The following is a 23,003-nucleotide window of genomic DNA, read 5'->3' as shown; positions in this document are numbered from 1 at the left end:
TTATTCTGAATAACAAAAAGTGAACATTGACACACACACACACACACAAAACCCAGTAAATGTGTTTACAAAAATCTTGTTTATTCAAAGATTACATCATCTCGTTTCTCCAGACAAAAAACCAAAGACCTTTACATATGTAGAGCAAAAATAACTTTGTCAATGTGCAAATTATTGAAACAAGTTTTTCTTTTTTTCAAATAGTAGTATTACTTCCATCACCACTAATTCGAACTGTAAAAAATATAGAAAAATAAATATTGAAGTTTTTAATGGCTTGATCAATTCAAAGCTCTCATACCCTTCCATAGCTAGACGTTATACTCATTCTATGCTGCATATAGTGACATCACTGTTCTAACATTAATATTCGTTCAGTGTGACCTCTGACCCAGGTTATTAGCTAGGAAAGACAGCTTTACTTTTGCAAAGTTTGCGTGAACTCTGACATGTGACTTTGACAGTCTGCAAAAGTTTTTGTGAAAGAAACGGCCAGTTCCGGAGTCTTAAACTTGGCAGTAAACCGCCGTAATACAGCATCTCCTCCCTCTGTGGGACATTAAACACATGTAAAGTCAAGTCAGCTTTATTTCTATAATGCTTTATATAGACTGCATCAAAGCAGCTTCACAGTAATAAACAGAATCAATGATGCAAACTTCAAATACGAGGCTAATTCTGCTGTAAAGCAGCTCTAAAAGACAAAAGCATCATCATTCAGTTCAAGTTTTGTCACTATCTCATCTGATAGTGTCAGTGCAGTCAAATCAATAATATTAAATATGATTTATTACTGTAATATTTAGATAATTATGATATGTATACCTGAAGAGTCAGCGGCTGTCCATGCCACTGCGTTTGCAGAAGTGTTCCCTGGTTTCAGGCGGATGGCTCTGGTGATGCAGTGGTTTACACACACCTTCTCATCCCCTTCCTGCCTCATAAACACGCGGTAGATCTTCCTCGAGGGATGGAAAAGGATCTTAATGTCTCCTTCACCTCGGGCTTTCCACTTCTTAATATCACAGTCCCAGTGGTAAAGTTTGGTCCTCTCCTTCAACAACATCTCCTCTTCGTTCTCCTCAACCGATGGTAGATCCACCTCGAAAGAAGCAATGACATAATAAACCAATGAATACGCCTCAACATGCCGTGCTTTACAGTGAATATAGAACTAGTTAGGCTCGTCAACCAATCACTATCCGATTTATAATGAAAATACAAATGCGTGTTAAGAAAACTAGGATATTGGCTGTTTATTAGTACTTATAAAGCACATTATTCTGCATGATCATATTCTACATCCCTTAATCTAAACTTAACAACTACCTTACTAACTATTACTAAGCAGTAATTAGGAGTTTATTGAGGCAAAAGTCGCAGTTAATAGTGAGAATTGGACCCTAAACTAAAGTGTGACGATACACACTAAAACTGGAATAAAAATAAATGAATCCTAAGTAGTAATATTTAAATGTTTTATTTGAGTGATACTAATAATTACACATTTAATTTAAATTACTAATAAAGTAATACATTTGAATAAAAAATAAAATAAACTTTGATTTAAATAAATAACAAAAACATTTGATTTAATTAAATTATGGCTGTCAAATCGATTAATCGTGATTAATCGCATCTAACCAAAGTTTGTGGTTATATAATACGTGTGTCTACATATATATATTACAAACACACACACACATATATATATATACTGTATATATATATATATATATATAGACACATATATATTATATACACAAACTTTTATGTTAGATGCGATTAATCGCGATTAATCGATTTGACAGCACTAAAATAAATGATTAGAATTAAACACAAGCCTTGAGAGAAACCAGTCTAAACACAACAAACATTTGTATGAGAAGTGTTTGTACACAATAGAACCACATTGTGTGTAAAATGCCCTTTATAATTTCCGTAGGTTACAGAGAAACGACTACACAAAAACACGGTACTTTTACAACAACTTCCTCTAGTATTATTTCAATACACTTTTACACAGGCAAAGCTCAAAGGGAAGCGATATCTACATGTATAGGAGCTTCATCATCATCATCTTCCTCTCCGCCACTTTGCGTCTCTGTTGCATCTCCAGCATTTTCCCGGGGAAGATTTGCATCTATAGAAATAAACAAGACTTTATTTTTTTAACATAGAAAAACAAGGAAGCAGCCGATGACATCAGAGCCTTAATGATGATTTGATGATAACGGTTTATATCTGTGGTGTGACATAAAGGTGTGCATTTGTGGCAGTATTTAAGCAAACTGGGAGTCACTGCAACCAGAACAAACTACCATGACCAGCGGGTGAATCTCCTTGGATGGACAGATCAGGATACAACTTTCCCTTCAAAGATTTGACTGCCTCCTCAAAATCTTCATCTGAATAAGAAAAAAGACATGAATTAATGGCTTGAGCTAAAAACATTTAAAAATAAAATAAAAACAGAAGATATTGTGAGTGCTGTTTTCCTGTACAAATATCTAAACATTCTTAACAGTCTTGCTTTCTAAAAAATTTGTCAAAATGAAGTGACTTTGTGCTTAAAACAAGAAAAATATCTGCCAGTGGAGGCATAAAAATAAGTTGAATGACATCACCGGCAGATATTTGTTCTTGTTTTAAGTAAAAACTCATGCATTATAACCTTAATATTATACATTATATGCATTACAAGCCATAATTAATGCATTAAAAATGTATGCATTGTACAGATTATACAAAGCTTTAAGTGTTACCAAATATTTATATTACAGTCAAGATTTTCCTAAATAGTTCAGTCTTAAAATTATAATTCCAAAAGGTCAAAAGGGGAAAAAAAAGTACATTTCAGCTTTATTATTATTTTTATTAATATTTTTATGGTCTATGCATATGATCTCCCAAACAAATCACCTCACTCAATCTAAATTCATTTATTCTTTTCAAATACACAGTAGCTTTTCAATCATCTGGTGGAAATTCCAGTTTTTTTATATCGCAATATCAGTTTTTTTGCAATATCACACCCTAGTTAAATCAAGTAAATATGTCCTTGAAATAACAGTTGCAGGTTGTGGGAGAGTAATAACATGATTGCATTAGCAATGCAACTAAGTATGCAGAAATGATTCCAGCTGTCTGTTCTTCCTACCGTCCTCCTCATGGCTCAAGTCTCCCAGCTGGTGTTTGTCACAGAAGAAGGTGTGTGGAAGCATCAGTCTAGCGGACAGTTCAGCTTGTTCTGCTGTCGGCTTTCGCTCAAACACGATCTCAACATCAGCGTCACACCGGTCCTGGCTGCTCTTTCCTTCTCAGTGAGAAAACACATGACATATTACATTTAGCTGAGAATAATGATATTATGTTTTATCAATATAATGATTTAAAACACTCATGCTTCCCTCGGGTCATTTTGACCCGGAAAATATTTTTTACATTTTTAAAAAAATTGAGTGTTGATCAGAGGTGTCCAAGACCCCAGGACTGTTGTCGCACTTGAACCACGATTACACACACAAAAAATGTAACGGATTCGAGGAGTTTTGTGGTTGAAATTTTTAAAAGTAACAAATCCTTCCCTCATGGATCAATTTGACCCCCTTAGGAATGAATGGAAAGCGAGGAATGCTTCAGTACACATAGAAAAACCTAAAAATGCTCAAATTTCAAACTAAAAATGCTAAGACTTTACCAAAAAATTATTTTATAATGTCTAAATGTGTATCTGAATGCATACTGAAGAGAAACTGACTTTAGGACCCAGCGGAACAGCTCATTTGCTCCATATAGAGATATAAGGCCATCTAGTGGCAAGAGTCATGAAATATAATGTAATCTATTTATTTTTTTTCACAAGAGGTCGGCAAACACACCCAATGTAAGATATTTTGAGCTGAATTAAAAGGTTTATGCATGAAATTGTGAGTTATTTTGAATTTAAGTTGAAAGAATGTGAGGAATGTGCTTAAATTACTAAATTACCATTTATTCATCAAATCTAGAAATTTAAAGGTAAATAAAATAGAAAAATAACAAAAATCTCCAAAAAGAGAGAGTTGTTTCCCCTCCTCCTCCTCGAGGCTCATACGGGTTGCCAGATTGAGGACACACAACAGGAACAAGGGCAGTTGACAACGGAAAGCGTCAAAGCGATGAGCCTTGCACTGTAAGTTGATGTATAAGCTTGTAATATTTGAGGCTTTTTAGGTCAGGTAGAATCTTTGATCTCTAACCTAAGTTCATTTGCTTTGTGTGCGTTCCCTGTCGGAATGTCTATTTTTGTTTTGGTCTGTTTAATACCGCCAGTTGCGAATTTACCCAATCGCTACCTGTTATTACTCTCCCGCAACCTGCAACTGTTACTTCAAGGACATATTTACTTGATTTAACTAGGGTATAATATTGCAAAAAAAGTTACTGTAGAAGTGTTTTTCAGAGAAACAAGTATTTGAACTTAGCATGTTTCCTAAATATCTGCAAACACATTATGGTATTTTTATGCTTTGATATAGTCAAATGTTCTTTTGTCAAATCAACTTGGATAATTAATGTGGTTCAGATAACATACTATTTTGAGTTTCTATTTATTAAACCAATCTCCTTCATTGTATTAACTCAAATTTTTTATTTCAATGAACTCAAAATTTGAAGGCAACCAGGTTAACTTAACTTTTTTAAGTTAAACCACCAATACATTTTTTTACAGTGTGGAAGCAGCACCCAAAATGAGTAAGAAACAAGTAGTTAATTCAGCAAATATGAAGGATTACAGACGCTCACCTGTCTCTGGAGCACTGGATGCAGAGGCCACTGCTTCTTCAAAGATTTCCCTGAAGGCATCGGCCGACTCCCGTAGTTTAAACCGCACGGCTAACGTCTGATCCATGCCTTCTCCGTCAGCAAAGTCCAAGGCATTCCACGTCCACGCCTTCTCGCTCGCTTTCATTGGCTTGAGCTTCATATTTGGAGTAATCCAGTGGTTTGCACATAATTTCAGAACCTGCTCTCTCCTCATCACGAGTCTTGCACGTCTGGGTTTATTATTTTGAAGTATTTTAAGTACGCCTATGCCTCTTTCCTTCCACTCGATCAGTTCTTTGTCGTAGTGGTATAATTTGGCTCTGTGACTGAAAACCACTTGCTCGTTTTCCTCTCCGGTCGAGATCTCGATAAGATCAGGTAGTGGTACAGCTGGCTCATACGTTGCTTCTTCATCCGTGCCACTCTGATTTAGCACAGATGAGGATTTAGAGGGAACATGCTGAAAACTGAAGTTAAAGGCTGGAACTGACTCCCCAAAACGGAAAATATCCTTCTGGTCAAACTGAACAAATCCACACAAGCCGCTGCCAGCTGAGAGCGGATTCCCATCAGGACCAGAAGTAGATGTGGCTTCATTTGTCACAAGGCTGACATCACAGTTCCACCGCTCATCTTTTTTACCAAACGCTGGAGTTGCAGACAGTTTCTCAGATCCTCCAATGGGAGGCAAAACTGAGGAGGAAAGCAAATGACGTGTTAAAGGGATAGTTCACTTTGAAATTAATTTTTGGTATGTTTTAGCTTACCTCAAGGGCATCCAAGATGTAGGTGTCTTTTTTTCCGCAGTAGTTTCAATTTTGATATTTTTAGGTCAAACCGTTCTTGTCTGTCAGTCATATAATGCAGGTCTATGGTCACTGTCTCAAAGAGCAAGCACAGAGTCCAAATTAAAACAATTCCCCGTCGTCCAAATTAAACAATTCCCCATCGTAAGTACACATTGATGGCCTAAGACACGAAACGAGCGGTTTGTGTGAGAAAACGAACAGTATTTATATCGTTTTTACCTCTTGTACACAGCCATGTCGAAGTGATCTGATCTGACGTGTGCGCAGACTGGTGCATAGATATATACACTAGATGTCGCCTTAAAGACATTCGTTCCAGTGAACTGCCGTAGACAAGGCGACATCTAGTGTGTATATATCTATGCACCAGTCTGCGCACACGTCAGATCAGATCACTTGGACATGGCTGCGTATAAGTGGTAAAAACGATATAAATACTGTTCGTTTTCTCACACAAACCGCTCGTTTCGTGTCTTAGGCCATCAATGTGTACTTACGATGGGGAATTGTTTAATTTGGACGACGGGGAATTGTTTTAATTTGGACTCTGTGCTTGCTCTTTGAGACAGTGACCATAGACCTGCATTATATGACTGACAGACAAGAACGGTTTGACCTAAAAATATCAAAATTGAAACTACTGCGGAAAAAAAGACACCTACATCTTGGATGCCCTTGAGGTAAGCTAAAACATACCAAAAATTAATTTCAAAGTGAACTATCCCTTTAACTACATAAATAGAATCTTTAAATGTAGGATTTCTCATTTTGTACACTTAAATCTGTTAAAGTCCCCTTGTAGTCAATTATTTATCCATTAAAACTCATCTTTGATCACTAAAATGTCATATTTAAAAAATTTTCCTTGAAAAAAAAACGTCATGTCTTAAAATATCTTGAATGTAACTCGACACCTTTGCCTCATTTAGTGTACGCGTTTTAGTATACCTCATTTAGTATATCTATTTAGCATAGATATTCTATGAATATGCAAATGAGCTCCACCTCCACTCACTCAGCTCAGAGATGCACTGGCTGACGATCACACGTTGATCTGATTGGTTACAAGGTAGTTTGTGACGTCAGAAACACCAGCGATTTCAAAGCGTGTTTTTGAGACTGTCTTTGGTTCACTGCAGTTTTAAGGAGAAAATACTCAGCAATGCTGTCGACTTATGAATTTACACATGGTTTATAAACACATAGACATATAAACAACATATAAACAGTTTGAAACAGAACGTCAGTTCCTGACGTCACAAACTACCTTGTAACCAATCAGATCAACGTGTGATCGTCAACGAGTGGATCTCTGAGCTGAGTGAGTGAGTGGAGGTGGGGCTCATTTGCATAAGAATTTGCATTCATAGGAAAGACTCGAGTTTCCATATTTGGTGACTGTTTTTAAATAGACGTGAAATAGCAAAAATTGCTTATCTTATTTTGATGAGTTAAAGTAATGTAAAATCATGTTGTCGTGACTCATTGATCATATCGCATTTGGAAATAACTCAGAAATGGAAAATCTATCCGTTTTTTTATTTATATATTTAATGATGTCTTCCAACCTTTTACACACTTGATCTTGATCTCGATCTCTGTCGTTTTGGTGACATCCATCAAACGCTCTTGCATTTTAGAAACCAGCATCCTCACGTTGTGAAAAAAAGCATCTGGACGTTCAGAAATCCTGGAAAGATCTTCAAATTCTTCAGACGTGGATTCTCCACAGTCAGACGGGTAATTCTACAGATACATCACAAATAATGCAGAAAGAAGAAAATACAAAAATGTAAATGCATTCTTTAGAAACTTTGTCAATAGCCTAAATTTCTAAAATATAGCCTATATCGGAAAGTAAATATAATCTAGTGCTTTCCTCATCAAACATTGAGGAAGTGTTGTTGTTTTATAAACTTAGTGTTTTATTAAAGTGAAAATCCAGCTTTTAATGTTGTTTATATGTCTATGTGGTGTTTTTAATATGCTTTAAGACAAACCATGTGTAAATTCATAAGTCGACAGCATTGCTGAGTATTTCCTCCTTAAAACTGCAGTGAACCAAAGACAGTCTCAAACACACGCTTTGAAATCGCTGGTGTTTCTGACGTCACAAACTACCTTGTAACCAATCAGATCAACGTGTGATCGTCAACCAGTGGATCCCTGAGCTGAGTGAGTGAGTGGAGGCGGGGCTCATTTGCATATTCATAGAACCACGCATACTAAATGGGGCAAGGGTGTCGAGTTACATTCAAGATATTTTAAGGCATAAAGAACAATTTTTTAAATATGTAATTTCGGTGATACAATCATTGACTCCAGGAGGACTTTAACATCAGACTCTTGATCAGAATACGAGTTTGTTTTCGGAGGATCTTCACAAACCTGCAGGAAATGAATGTGATCTTCAGTGGTCATAAACTGATCAAGCTCAGACACCGTCCTCTTCATGCCAGCGATCTTCTGTTGGACTTTCTCCTGAAGTCCTTCAACGTGACTGAGTTCAGCTCTCTGTTGATCTGCGATCAGTTCCTTCACACGACAGCATGTTTTCTGAACGCAGGACAGCACCTCGCTGAAGACTCGCTCGCTCTCTGTGACTGCTGTCTGTGCTGAACGCTGTTCCAGGAAGAACAATCACAAACTCAATATATTTTACATATACTGGAATCACTATGATATCACAACTTGTAATAATTGACTTAACAAGCTCATTATTTCTTCCTAAATTAATACTTGATGCTAGCTAACTGCATGATTTGTATTTTCTTAGAACTTTACATTTCTGAAATAACGTTCCAGCAAGGTTATGAAATATTAAGTTATGAACAAACATTCTTCCAGTAACATAATATTTATATAAACGTATCTCTTTAATAATGTTCTAAAATAGTTAGCATGAAAACATTATACATCGTTCATGGAATGTTTTAGTTGGATGTTCGTATTTAATGTATACTACTGTATACATTCAAATGTATTTAAATGGTACTACTGGTTTTAGAATGTTTAAAGAACATTCAAAAGTAACATTCTACTGAATGGAATGTTCCCACATTATGTAAAAAAAAAAAAAAAAGAATAAAATATATATTTTTAATTTAATGTTTCCTTCATAACCACGCAAAAACATTTAAAATTTTAGAAAAAAATGTAATGTTTAGATCCTTTAGAAAACATTCAGAAATAACATTTTCATAACTTAATGGGAAAGTTAACAAAATCAAAGAAAAATACGCTTGTTAGCTGGGTATTTGCTTCTCAGATGTTTCTCCTGAAAAGAAAAATCCAAGATCCGTCTCTAGAGTTTCAGAAGACGTCTCAACAATTTCTCAAACTGTGCTCAGATTTGCCAACATCTCTCATCAAACATCTCTCATCAAACATCTCTCATCAAACATCTCTCATCAAACATCTCTCATCAAATTCCGCAAAGAACAAATGATATGAGCTGCTTTCCACATTAATATCAACAAATATATACTCTTACTCAGATGTACTTCTCCTAAGGAATTTAAGGAGAAACATGAGGTGAAGTGGATACATGAATCATTATAGGACTGATATAACATGAGATCTGTGATCAATACTCAAAACTGAGTGATCAATACTCAATACAGCTGATCAATACTCACTCGGATCGACTCCTCAGCCTGCGTTAGCTCTTTAAAATCCTTCTCTCTGTCTTGGATGTTCTGCAGAAACTTCACACGCGTTTCCATTAACTTCCTCTGGCGACAGAAAATAGTTATATACTTTAGTTTTTAACTGCAGATAAAACCTGTAAATGTGCATTACGTTAACTTTTAGATACCAGGATTAAGATATTAATGTTGCATTAGTTAACAACTTTAGCTAAGAATGAACAATACTTCTACTCAATGTTAATTTCAACATTTACTAATACATTATTAAAATCAAAAGTGGAATTTGTTAGTAAAAGTCCCCCTGTGGTGAAAATCCAGCTTTTAATGTTGTGTTTATACGTCTATGTGGTGTTTTTAATATGCTTTAAGACAAACGATGAGTAAATTCATAAGTCGACAGCATTGCTGAGTATTTTCTCCTTAAAACTGCAGTGAACCAAAGACAGTCTCAAAAACATGCTTTGAAATCGCTGGTGTTTCTGACGTCACAAACTACCTTGTAACCAATCAGATCAACGCGTGATCGTCAACGAGTGGATCTCTGAGTTGAGTGAGTGAGTGGAGGCGGGGCTCATTTGCATATTCATAGAACCACGTATACTAAATAAGGTGTAGAGTTACATTCAAGCTATTCAAGAATTTTTTTCAAGGAAAAAAACGTTTAAATATGTAATTTTGATGATCAAAGATGAGTTTTAAGGGATAAAATTATTGACTACGGGGCCTTTACCATTAATGCATGTGAACTAACATAAACAAACAACAAACTAACATTAACAACGATTAATAAATTCTGTAAGAAATGTATTGCTCATTGTTAGTTCATTAACTAATGTTAATAAATGAGAGCTTAAAGTGTCACCAGTAAAAGCCACAATAATCTGGCAGGACCTCTACCTGTCTGTCTGCTCGTTCATCAGATGCTGAGATGGTGTCGTGACTCTTGTGTTCATGTATTGCACACAGCAGACACACACACTGCTGATCTGTACGACAGAAAACATCGATGAGTTTCCCGTGCTGAGAGCAGGTTTTCCTGTGGAGATCCGTGGCTGAATCCGTCAGCTGGTGTTTCCTCCACCCAGGGCCGGTTCTAGACATTAGGAGGCCCTAGGCAAAATTCATGTTGGAGGCCCCCCACCCCCAATAAAAAAACACTTGAAACAAATATGATTCCTAACCTTTTTTATTTATACAACATTTAATTTTAAAAGCAGTATATTTTTACTTACACAGTAAAAAACACTTTTAATGTTTTTGAAAGAAGTCTCTTATGCTCATCAAGCCTGGATTTATTTGATAAAAAATACAGAAAAATAATAAAGGCTAGTGAAATATTATTAAAATTTAAAATAATGGTTTTCTATTTTACTATACTTTATATTTCTGTGACGCAAAGCTGAATTTAGTGTCACGTGATCCTTCAGAAAACTTTATAATATTCTGATTTATTATCAAATGTTAGAAATGGTGCTTAATATTTATTTTATAACCTGTGATACTTTTTTTCAGGATTTTTGATTATTAACACTAGAACTGCCATGGCGGTCATTTTGACCGTTTTGAATTTTATATCTGCAATAACTTTGTTGAAAAAATAAATAAAATCCTGCTGGTACCTGACTTTTCCTAAAAGTGTCTGTATTTTCATTTAAAATGCTTTTCATATAAATTACACATAAGGCAAAAAAACAAATGAACATATTTACCTATTTCGGCCATAGACGGTCATATTGACCGCACTGAATTTCGCGGTATTATTATACATATACCAATATACACAACAATAAAAAGTGGTAAAAAATACACAAAACATATTCTACAACAAATCATTTAAATGTAATGATATTCAGAACAGAACAATAACAAATAAATAATCCATAAACAAGCCAAAATGAAATCGGTTAGGCTACTTTCAAGCGAAAGTGAAAGTATAGCGCCGTTGGGCTCACGTAACTCTCTAATTAGAATTAAAATGTTTCAACATGCGATGTATTTGGATGGTAAACTATTCTTTATTATAGGCTTTGTACTTCACTCGTGTTCCAAAATCGACGGAAAAAATCATCCTTCACATGCGCAAAATGGTACGAATTGTAGCCTAGGCTACTGACTATATCGAGCAGTGGAATTTTTATATGTTAGGTTGACTAGGCTATTTTATTATTATATTTTATTATGGCTGTAATGAACGGGCTGCGATGTCAAGATTGCAATGGAATATGGTGTGTGTGTGTATGTGTGTGCGTGTGTGTGTTTGTGTGTCGGCGGGCGCGGACGCGATCGAGTGTAAACATGAAAACAGGCTACTCATTTTGTTCAGGACATCTACTGATATTATTATTGATAGATGTATAATTAAACTTGTTTAAATGTACAGTTTGGTGTTGTTTTGTTTTTAAAAGACATCCTAATACAATAAATGCATTAATCTCTCAATTGGGTATTTATCATTAAAGATATAGAGTTTTGAATCTAGCGGTCAAAATGACCGCTTGCGGCAGTTCTAGTAGTTATGGAATTTTGGCACTTCTAGTGTTAAAAAGTTGTTTTAAAAAAGTCTTCACTATCACTTTTTATATAGCCTATTTAACACATCCTTTCTGAATATTCCTATTTTTTTCTGTATTTTTGATCAAATAAATGCAGGCTTGTAGAGCATAATAAGAAACTTCTTTCAAAAACATTAAAAATAGTAATGGGTCCAGACTTTTACCGGTACATATTAATCAAACTTTATCTAAGGTAATCTCTTTTTTGTTTAATGAAGATGTTGTTGTTGTTGTTATTTTGCTGTTTTCAATGTATTCACAGTTCCAGAATCCCACTAAGTGCTTTTATATTGCATTGCTACCTTAAATATGCTATACACAAATCAAGTGGAAGAGAAAGACACGATCGCTACTGAGCAGAAAAAAATATATAAACTGATATTATTGGCGTAATGTCAGGGTATAATCTAATCATCAGCAGAATTTAGAAGATAGACCCATAGATATGAGATCCTTTATTTGAAACATTTAAAAATGTTGTATAGTGTGTTGGCTTTTTAACTTAGACGTCTTGTCTTTTAATTTTGTAGCTTTTTTACTAGTCAGCTCCCGACGCGATGTTATTCATTGTACGCGCAAATTCAAAGCGTCGCGTCTGGGCACGTTAATGATGACGCTCGCGCTCTTTTAAACTCGTAATAAAGCGGTGAATGATTTTTCCAGAAATGACGCTGATCTACAGTACAAGTTTATATTTAGAATACATTGCAATCACTCCAAAATAGATGACGACAACTCACACACCTGCATTATGAGCTGTGCTTCTTTGTGTGCTTATTAGGCTTTTGCCTCGCAGCACCTGATGGATGCGTTCGTTACACATACTTTCAGAAGCCGGCACCCGCTTTGTAACGGACACATTAATTGGTTTAACTGCAGTAATGTAACAGTCTATGGTTAAGATAAACATCTTCACATTGTACATTTTATTATATTTTTTTTGTTTTTTTTGTTTTTTTTGTCCCTCTGTCTGGGCCCCATCCCGCCAATCGGGCCCTAGGCACGTGCCTAGTTTGCCTTTGCGTTAATCCGGCTCTGCCTCCACCCGTGAAGCTCGTTGTGTTTCTCCAGGTGAGACTCGCAGTAAGAGGCGAGACAGGTGAGGCAGGATCTGATGGCTTTGCTCGTCCTCGAAGTGCAGGAGTCACAGCTCACATCTTCATCATCCTCAGCCTGTGTTCCTCTCATCTTCATCAGCTTCTCGGAAAGTTCCTTCACGTGGAGCCAGTCAATGAGAGCAGGTCTGTGGTTAAAAGTGTGTTTGCACTGAGGGCATCTGCACACATCCCGATCCCGATCCCACACACCTGTAATGCAGTCCGTGCAGAAACTGTGTCCACAGGGAATAATCGCTGGATTTCTGAAGAGATCCAGACAAATGGAGCATCTGAGAGATTCCCGATCGAGTGAAACTTCATCTGCCATTTTGATGCATTAAAATGAAACCACGAACGCTTCAGTTTCGTTTGTTTGGAAACGAGTGTGACTCAACAGGCAATTCCCGAAGGAAGGAATCTTTTTTTATTACTTATATGTACGTCTTTCTTAAATTTTTATGCAACCATCTCTATCTCTGTTGTACAGTCAGAAAACGTTCATTTTGCCCATTCAGGCGAATATCCGACGAATATCGATCGCGAAACTAAGTTTTGAAGGCGTTTTGCTGTGCCGCTTTCAGGAAGTGTTCCTTTTAGATTAATTTGTAGGCTACTATGCCTATATACAGGCCGATATGCATCGGAAGTAAACGGTTTATGCAGGACATTATGTGTCGTGTGTGACATGTGTCTGATATGACTAAGATTTTAATTATGTTTGCGATCGTCAAAAAAATCTGCTTCACAAACACACGTTATCATCAGTAAAGATATATCACGACTTGTAAAGGATTGTAAACATGAGGAAACAGAGGTCAGTATTACAAATGTGTGTATAATTTTCATCTGTTGCTGTGTATTTTAGAGTCCTGCTAGTATCGTGTTTCCAGTAGATGGACTCATTGTCTTGCAGCTGAACTCCCTTCAGAGAACAGCAACAACAATTGTTGTCCTTCACGAGGACGCCGACGCACTGAATCGTTCTTTAATTAAAGTCCACCACTGTAGTCAATAATTGTATCCTCTATAATTTACCTCTGATCACCAAAATTACATATTTGAATGTGTTTTCCTTGAAAAAAATTATTCATGCCTTAAAATAGATTGAATAATGTAGTTTAGTAGCCTATAGGCGTATCTATGAATATGCAAATTAGCCCCGCCTCCACTCACTCACACCAGACCCACTCGAGGACGATCACACATTGACCTGGGGTGCGTTTCCCGAAAGCATGGTTAGCCAACTATGGTCGCAAGTTCCCTCGTTGCCAATAGAGTTCAATGGACATTGCGATGAACTTGCGACCATAGTTGGCCAACGATGCTTTCGGGAAACGCACCCCTGGTTGGTTACAAGGTAGTTTGTGATGTCAGAAACACCTGCAATTTAGACCATGTTTTTGAGTTGAGGCGAGGCTTGTTGGACTTTTACCGGCGCTGCTCAGACCGATTGGTGAATGAAATAAAAAAACAGCGAGAGCGATTAGAGATGTATGCTTTTCAATCTCGCGGTACTTTGATGTCATAAATCGGTCTATACAGCGCCGGTTCAAGTCGAACAAGCCTAATGTCTTTGGTTCACAGCAGTTTTAAGGATAAATACTCCGCAATGGTGTCGACTTATGAATTTACACATGGTTTGTCTTAAAGCATATTAAAAACACCCCATAGACATATAAACAACATTAAAAACTTTAGTTTTAAGTTACTGCTAATGTTATAACCTTGACAAAATCGTTAAAAAGATCTAAGACTCAAGCTTCAGTATTTGGCCTCTATTTTATTCTGAGAAACTTATAGTGACCGTTATGTCTTAATTTGTGTCAGGAGTTATGAAAATTAAAAAAATGAGTCGATACCTTTAATATGAATTATGAGCGTCAGGACTGTGTTTTCAATTCATACTGGCAGCCTGAGGGCGCTCTATGCACGTTTAGTCCACAAATGGCACTCGTGATGAACATGCATGTCATGTGACATTCCAGGAAGTCCCTTACATAAAGCCAGAGATCTTAGTCGATTAATTAAATAAGCTTTTTCCTCACAAAAGCAATTTATTCAGTGTAGTGAAGACTCTTCTCCATTGACATTCATTAAAAAAAACGGCCTCTGGTCTCCTTTCCTGCGATATGACACAGCCGCAGCGTTAGCATTAGCTGTTACGTTTTTTTGGCTAAATGCTGCAGGCTTGTCTTCTATTGACTTGGATAAAGCTTCCAGAGATCGCTAAAACATGCGGATAGAGACTTTTTGGAGGCAATAAACATGATTGCGACGATGTATAGTTATCTGTGTTCTTCATGCCATGTCGGTATTTTTATAACAGTAGTATATATTATAATGCAATGCTAATCGACTTTTATCAATGTGCTGAATATTATAAAAGAATATATATTTTGTGTCTCATTTTCTGATCTGAAACCACATCAAACTAGGTGATTTAAAACACTCAACTAACGTTAAAAAGTAGGTTTGGACATGGTTTTAATCTCATAAATTGTCGTGTATTGATGTTGTGCTAAGCTAACATGCTAGCTAGCCCAAGATGCACCTGCCACCTAGCTGAGCAAATATGTTATTTTTATGAATAATTTTGAATAGTAAAGCTCACTGAAATGTTTCTTTTTTCAAGAAGTGCATTTGATACAGTTTCAAAGAAGGTGAAGTGAGAAGTTTGATCATAGAAATGAGGGATTAAAACTGTGAATAGAAAGTCGTCTAGCCTGGGTTTCCCCAGGCTGCCTTGCGCACAGCGCGATTTTATTCACGCTGCTAGGCAGCCTGGATTCCATGGACCAGATTTTCGCCTCAGCGAGGGGACCAATCACAGAACGGGGAGGGAGCAGCAAGATGATGACGACGTCTATGCGACACACCGAAGCAGTTTGTTTATATCTATGGATCCAACATGGCATCAGACGCGAAGTTACCTTTCTATGCAGCCTTAGATAGTGTTCTAAGTAGTTTAGAACGCAAGTTTATTTCGTCTTCTTCCGCGTCGAATTTCTGTCGCTCTACATACGTCATCTGGTATAATTGAAACGATTGGCTATGAGGTACGTACAGGCGCATTTGATAGACATTCGTAGCGCCCAATAAACGGCTCTGGGCATTCGTAAACCACGCCTCAAATACGAGAAAATGAACGTGGTTCCCAGACCACGTCTCAATGAGAAAGAGGTCTGACGTTAGCCAGGCTAAAAGTCGTCAGTAATTATAAAGATTAAAGAAAAGAATAATAAGAGCCATAACCAGGCCGGAGAGGTGTGAATGTGTGCGGGGAAGACTGAAACTGAATGGGGAAGTTTGCTCCACAAAACAATAGAGACAAAACACTGAATGTGGATGCTGAGAAAAAAGACAATAAACACCAGTCAGCATTTTAGAGTATTCATAAAATAAGATCACCTGGTCTTAAAAACATTTAATAAAATTCAGAGTTTTAGACTTATCATCTTCAGATTTTAAATACAGTATAGTCAGATATGTGGCTTTAGCTGCAGTGCATTTCTAGATTAAAACAATGCCAACTTCAATCAATTTTATTTTATTTTTATTAAAACTGGGTGCTGGCTAACAGGATAAATGGATTTGTTAGTGAGGATCTTTAATTTATTTTATGTATGTAACTTACTATTGTATCCTTATTTGGATTTACATTGTTTATTAAAGGGGTGGTATAATGCCCTTTTCACAAGATGTAAAATAAGTTTCTGATGTCCCCAGAGTGTGTATGTGAAGTTTTAGCTCAAAATACCCCACAGATATTTTTATATAGCATGTTAAAGTCGTCACTTTTTGAGGGTGAGCAAAAACACACCGTTTTGTGTGTGTCCCTTTAAATGCAAATGAGCTGCTGCTCCCGGCACAGGGGGCGGAGCTACAACAGCTTGCACTCACACACACATGCACTGAAAATAAAATAAAAAACGATATCCTTTTATGTTCAAACCGGAGTCAGACAATGATGGAGAGACTCGAGAAGAAGTGACAACTTGTAGAAGCAACAGGACATTTCTGAATGGTTAGTTGATGAGTTTATGAAGCTGATGTGTAGTTATCTTCAAGTCATTGACTAGCATATTCTGTCTTGATAATCTATAAATCGTGTTCCCGGGGCGGGGTTTATGTAAATTCTAGGGTTGGTGATGTCACTAACCCAGGAGGAATGTGGTGTAGTCTCTACCAGCCGTTTGTTGTAGTCCTTAAAAAGCGATTTCTTTAAAAGCAAATATCTCCCTTTGCTTTGAACTTTGAGCGTTGTAACTTTGCAGATGTTGTTTATGATCAAACAGCAACATTACACACTAACTAAAGTTAGAACAGTGAAATCATAATCAAACACCCCTTTAAATATCTTGAGAACCTACTGAGTTGTTTTGTATTTTTGGAATTCAATAAGCAAACAACCACAATAAATCCTTCATACCAAAGCGACTGATCATAACCTGCAAAACCGGACCGAGGAAAACAAGCAGACATGATGTCCTCCTTATCACTACAAACCTGCGTGTGCATTAACAGGACCTACAAAGTCAACTTGAATGTTGTCTGAGAGTTAAAAACAAAAGTTTGAAGTTTATATATAATACACCTTACTTAGAGGCAGTGGAGTGAATGAGTTAATGTTTCATATTGTTATAAAACGCAAATAAATCATTTGCTTTTTGCATACCTGTCAGGATTACAAGGCAAGTTACACTGATGATATACTGATGAAATGTAAAGCTTGAACTCACTGTAAGTCACTCTGGATAAAATCAACAAATACAAACCAATATTAAATCCTGAGCAGACGCACATCGGGCTGCAATTCCTGCCTTCTGTTATATTGCAGGTCCCATATCTAATTTCTCTCCATGCATGTTTGTATTTATACTAAAAGAAATTGAAACCCCTCGACTACACGTTTATGTGATTTCCAGTTTTGACGGCACAATGATTTAGGTTAAAGTCAAATATATAACATAACGTTTATGGGAGCGGGAGGGCAAAAGAGCCCGATTGCTGCAACTTCCATTTTTATTACTGATATTTTGCATCATTTTCCCTGGAAGTGACGATTTTGTGATGCATGAGATTGAAACACTGCTTCATTTGCACATGTTAAATAGTGCAACTTTTGATGGAAACACAGCTAACGTAACTCAAAAAGGGGATCGATCAAGTGAAACTATCAGTCTCTTCCCAATCTATTTATCAAACCAAGAAAGTCAATGCTTAACATGTGTTCTCTCATGGACACGTGTGTCTGTCTGATTAAGACCTCAGTGATTCAGAAGTCTCACCTCCATGTGTCCAGTCTGACGTCTGATTGGCTCATTATGGTGGTCTATCATCACCTGTCGTCCAGCAGAACAACCTGACATCGTTAAACCTGAGACCCGAGACTCTCACACCTCGTTTGATTGTTCTTACACATTTCTCCTGACAGCCGGTAACAATGCAGGAAACTTTTCTTTTCAGTCCGTCACATTGCAATTCACACAGATTGGCTTCCAGTAAATTAACGTGTGATCGCTCTCTTGGCATTACAAACTACATCATGCACATTCTAGCTGGAGAATAACAATTAATTCGACTATAAAAGCGCATACGAACTTCACCGGTCCCTGATCTTTCTTCACGCCATCTGTGGCCTGGACCGCATCAGCTCCTCTGACTATAATACGCTCCACTAACCCTGTTATTTTCAATCAATAAGATGACATGAAGAGTATCAAACTGTTCCCAGCCGGACGAGTATCTATCTGCAATAAAAACACACACTATAGGAGTCAATCTGCCTGCGCTTTGATAGGCCAGTTGGGAGCACATGACATTTTGTGACTAAACCGTTTTGTAGTTATGACTGCATGATGAGTTTATTCATTCCAGCAGAAATGAGAAGAGGTCGTCTCTTAAAAGCCCTTCAGATGCTCATTCATGAGAGTGTGTGTGTGTGTGTGTGGGGATCAGTGAGCAAAAGTTACGGTAAAAAACGGTTGCCAGAACTTTACCAGAGAACTTTAAATGCTGGGTTGTTTTAACCCAATTTTGGGTCAAATATGGACAAACTGGACAAAAAGTGTAACCCAACGTTGGGTTAAAACAACCCAGCAGTTTTTAGAGTGTAAAAAATATACGGTACAATCTTCACTCAAAAAATGAATTTTGCCTCTTGTTAAATTTAATTAATTAAAATAAGCAAAAGTAACACAATTGTTTAATATTTTGTCACAACTTAATTTAATTGTGTTCAATCAACCTAATATATTTAAAACTGAAGTTTACTTACTTAATTTGTGTGAAAACTACATGAATCATTTTTGTAGACAACTAACTGGGCAGTGGATCTGTAGTTCCCAGCATGCTTTGCAAGGGACTGCATTAGGAGGGTAAATTTAGGGATTAAAGTGTGTTTTTTTTTATGAGTTTTTCTGTAAATGGAAAGATGTTGTTAGTTAATGTTAGTGTTTAATATTCAGTTATGTTAGAAACTTAGAGGACTTTCTGTAATGTTCTTGAATTTTGTGTTTATCATTATGCAGAAGAGTGGCGACTGTGTTTAGCTTAGGGCTGTGGGCACTCACACATACATGCATTAAACCTCATTCGCAGACTTGCATAAGTAATATTCAATATTACGCTGTACAAAGTGGATTCAATTCAATTAAACACTAGTAGCTTCTATCATTGGAAATAACTGTAGAATCAAATTAGTTAAAATTATAATGTTGGCGATTTTAGGCAGGGCAAAAATTAAATGTAATCAACCTGACAAAACTTTATCTAGCAGGAATGACTAAATGAATTTAAGTTCATACAACAAGATTACAACAAATCATTTCAAACAAATTAGATTTTTTTGGGAAAAATGTAATTCATTTTCGTGTAAAAGTTTTCCTTAATTTAATCAAGTTCGTTCAATAGCTTATTTTTTTGAGTGTTGAAAATAAAGGTTCTAGGGGGATTTTACAGCGATGCCATAAGAACCATGATTTGGTTCCCCAAAGAACCTTTTAGTGATCAGTTCTTAAAAGAACCATTTTTAGAACATATTAACATTCTAAAGAACCTTTAGTGTTTCCATTGATTCTTCACGGAACCATTGATCCCAATAAAGGTTTTATGGACATGCACTTACATTTGCAGTTTAACAAGTGATAAAGAGAAAGATATAAAAAAAAGTTCATCGCAAGCAGACGGTGCCATACACACAAACATCATCAGTTACACACATCAGACTTGCTAGTTGTTTTGTGATACAGTAGGGTTTTATGTTACATCTTATGTTGTTAAATGGATGTTTATTGCATTATTTTAGTGTGATGTGTGTCACCATGTTGGTGTTTTGTGTTTGTGTTAGAAATAATGCAATAAACAACATGAGATGTAACATATAATGTATAACAAAAAAAAAATAAGAAGAAAACCATCAAGTGTGAGAATTCTGGGAATATCATTGTACGGTTTTCCCACTGTAAATTATAAGATGATTTAGGACATGTAAGGATTTTTATTTGTTTTGTTTTACATATTTTACTGTAAAATTACATTAAATGTACCACTAGATTATTTTCACCATAAGTGAACTTACCATTAACTAATTAATTTTGCAGAATTTTGCACCATAAAATTCCAATAATTTTAACAGTGAAGATACTCATATTCAAACCGTATCCTGACCTTTTCTCACTGAGATTTTGTTTTCATTTTCCCTTGTTTGGAGCAATATACCTCACACTAACACAATACATTTCAATCTGCAAAAAGATAGAAAAACTGAAAGAACATATTGTGCCCAGCATCGATCCAGCCCACTACAGCTTGTGGTTATTATTGTACAAGTTATTAACGATATAAATCTCTCTCACCACCTCGAAAGCAAATGACCGTCACACACTCGGGTGGAAGAGGCTTTCAGGTCGGTGTCTGTACGTCTGTAATCCAGTTAGACTTCAACTAATAAAACCCAATTATGAGTACACCCACAATCCTCTGCTTCCATGATGTCAGGAGTTGAGGGATAGACTGAGTGAGTAGGTGAGCGGGGCTAGTTGTCACACTTGTTTTAAATACTTCCAGCATGACGAAACTGGTTGTATTTACTAGTTGCTATAGCAACACTATATAGAGAAAAATGTGCGCCAAAATTCAGAAATCTTTGGAAGATATCATATAATCTCTGTCTTTTGTGTTTATTTAAAATTAGACAAATCTGATATTATTTGTATCTTAAATCAGTTATTTAACAGTTGAGATCGTTGTTTAATGCTGATCTAGCATTAGAAACACTCGCCGGGTTTAAACCCTATAGTTACACAGGCGGGGCATGTTGTCACACTGCGTTACAATGAGCCGCTATTAGAACTATGATATTATATTCTATACTTTTATGAATTATATTGAGAAACCATGAGGAAAAAGGTGAATAAAGACTGAGAGTCCATGTTCAGAAATTATTAATTATTATTATGTTGTGTGTGCTGTATAGCTGGTGTGTTCGGTTTAAAACTCAAAAATTAGTATATTTAAATTCTTTTAAAAATGCCATTATTTTATATTAAAAAGTTAATAATTGTATTTTATTAGATCAGATAGCATTTTAATCTGTCATATCTGGTCATATTACAATGAACCCACACCGATGGGGCATGTTGTCACAGTCCACTTCCATTCCTTCGGATTAAATCAAGAAAAAAGTATACGCCGTCTTAATGAAACAAAACCACATAATTGTACTAGACATTTTTTTTCTGAGGGAAAAAATAAATACTCGTAGGTTTACCCAGACTGAGAAAGTCTAAAAGTGTTAGGTGTGCCCTAAAAGCCCTGAGTAAGTGGAAAAGGTCACGTGGTCTCGCCTCTGCTCAGTTTAGCGTGTAAATCTGCGTAACATGTCGTTACGAGCGCCTCGATCCTCTGTGTAATTCGTTATTAATGCATCAAAGACGAAACACTGGAAACACGATCAGCAGAACCAGTGGCGTCATGGAAAAACAGCTCCATCCAATCTGGAATAAATGAACATGTTATTGTAATCTTCACTGATCAAAACATCCATCGCAGCGATTGTTTAAATCTAAAACAGGTGCATCATGCATGTGTTATTTTTCTTTCAATCTGGAGAGGTTGACTTAATAAGATCCTCTGTATTGGTTATATATATCTCTCAGCTATTTCCTTTTTTATCAGTGCAGGACTACAATTTAGCAGATGAGTAAACATATAAATAACACAAGTGCAGCTGATTCTGAATGTGTGACCTCCTGGAAAAGTTCATGTGCTAATAAATACAGGATTGTTTTGTGTTTTTGTCCATATTTATATATCAACAACATAGAGTTCTCAAGGCTTGACAGCGCAGAATAAAGCAATATTTATCACCATACTTCCCCCGATGATTGATTACATTGAGAATCGCAAACATTACTACAAGTTTATGTTATGTTTAAATATGCAACTGAGGCAGAGAAGACTGTGAAGTGTTTGATAACTTTATTAAATGTCTGTATATTTCCTACCTGAAAATCAAAGTCGCCCTGTGGTGAAAATCAGGTTTTAATGTTGTTTATATGTCTATGTGTTTATAAACCATGTGTAAATTCATAAGTCGACAATATTGCTGAGTATTTCCTCCTTAAAACTGCAGTGAACCAAAGACAGTCTCAAACACACGCTTTGAAATCGCTGGTGTTTCTGACGTCACAAACTACCTTGTAACCAATCAGATCAACGTGTGATCGTCAACCAGTGGATCTCTGAGCTGAGTGAGTGAGTGGAGGCGGGGCTCATTTGCATATTCATAGAACCGTGCATACTAAATGAGGCAAGGGTGTCGAGTTACATTCAAGATATTTTAAGGCACGAAGAATTTTTTTCAAGGAAACAACTTTAAACGTAATTTTGGTGATCAAAGATGAGTTTTAAGGGATACAATTATTTGCTACAGGAGAACTTTAAAGTAGGCTACTGTTTACAAGGTTACATGGGTCAAAAACAAAAACTTTTTGTGCATTTTGATATATATTGAGGGGCACAGATAAATGTGACTTATAGCTTTCAATTTTACTGTAAATCTGAATGCCTATAATTAATGGCTAT

At 36.3% G+C, this 23,003-nt stretch overlaps 1 protein-coding gene across 3 annotated transcripts; it reads right to left on the bottom strand.

Moving 5' to 3' along the window:
* Positions 1-60: 60 nt before the first annotated feature.
* LOC309502309 (uncharacterized protein) lies at positions 61-14,069 on the bottom strand. 3 transcript variants are annotated; one of them, XM_082174654.1, is made up of 11 exons: positions 12,860-14,068; positions 10,166-10,343; positions 9,257-9,352; positions 8,007-8,240; positions 7,187-7,364; positions 4,789-5,502; positions 3,161-3,316; positions 2,322-2,408; positions 2,055-2,143; positions 826-1,102; positions 61-549 (listed from the first exon to the last, which is right to left on the bottom strand). In XM_082174654.1, exons 1-11 carry the CDS (start codon positions 13,243-13,245, stop codon positions 419-421), a joined length of 2,526 nt encoding a protein of 841 aa, XP_082030780.1. In that variant the 5' UTR covers positions 13,246-14,068; the 3' UTR covers positions 61-418. The 3 variants fall into 3 exon arrangements, with proteins under 3 accessions (XP_082030780.1, XP_082030781.1, XP_082030782.1); XM_082174655.1 differs by having other exon boundaries at positions 2,055-2,145; positions 2,375-2,408; XM_082174656.1 differs by lacking the exon at positions 3,161-3,316 and having other exon boundaries at positions 12,860-14,069.
* Positions 14,070-23,003: the final 8,934 nt, after the last annotated feature.

Source organism: Leuciscus leuciscus, assembly GCF_965113295.1.
Source record: "Leuciscus leuciscus genome assembly, chromosome: 7".
Classification (NCBI taxonomy): domain Eukaryota; kingdom Metazoa; phylum Chordata; class Actinopteri; order Cypriniformes; family Leuciscidae; genus Leuciscus; species Leuciscus leuciscus.
Note: the sequence above shows the minus strand (reverse complement) of the source record. Positions and strands in the feature narration are given on the sequence as shown.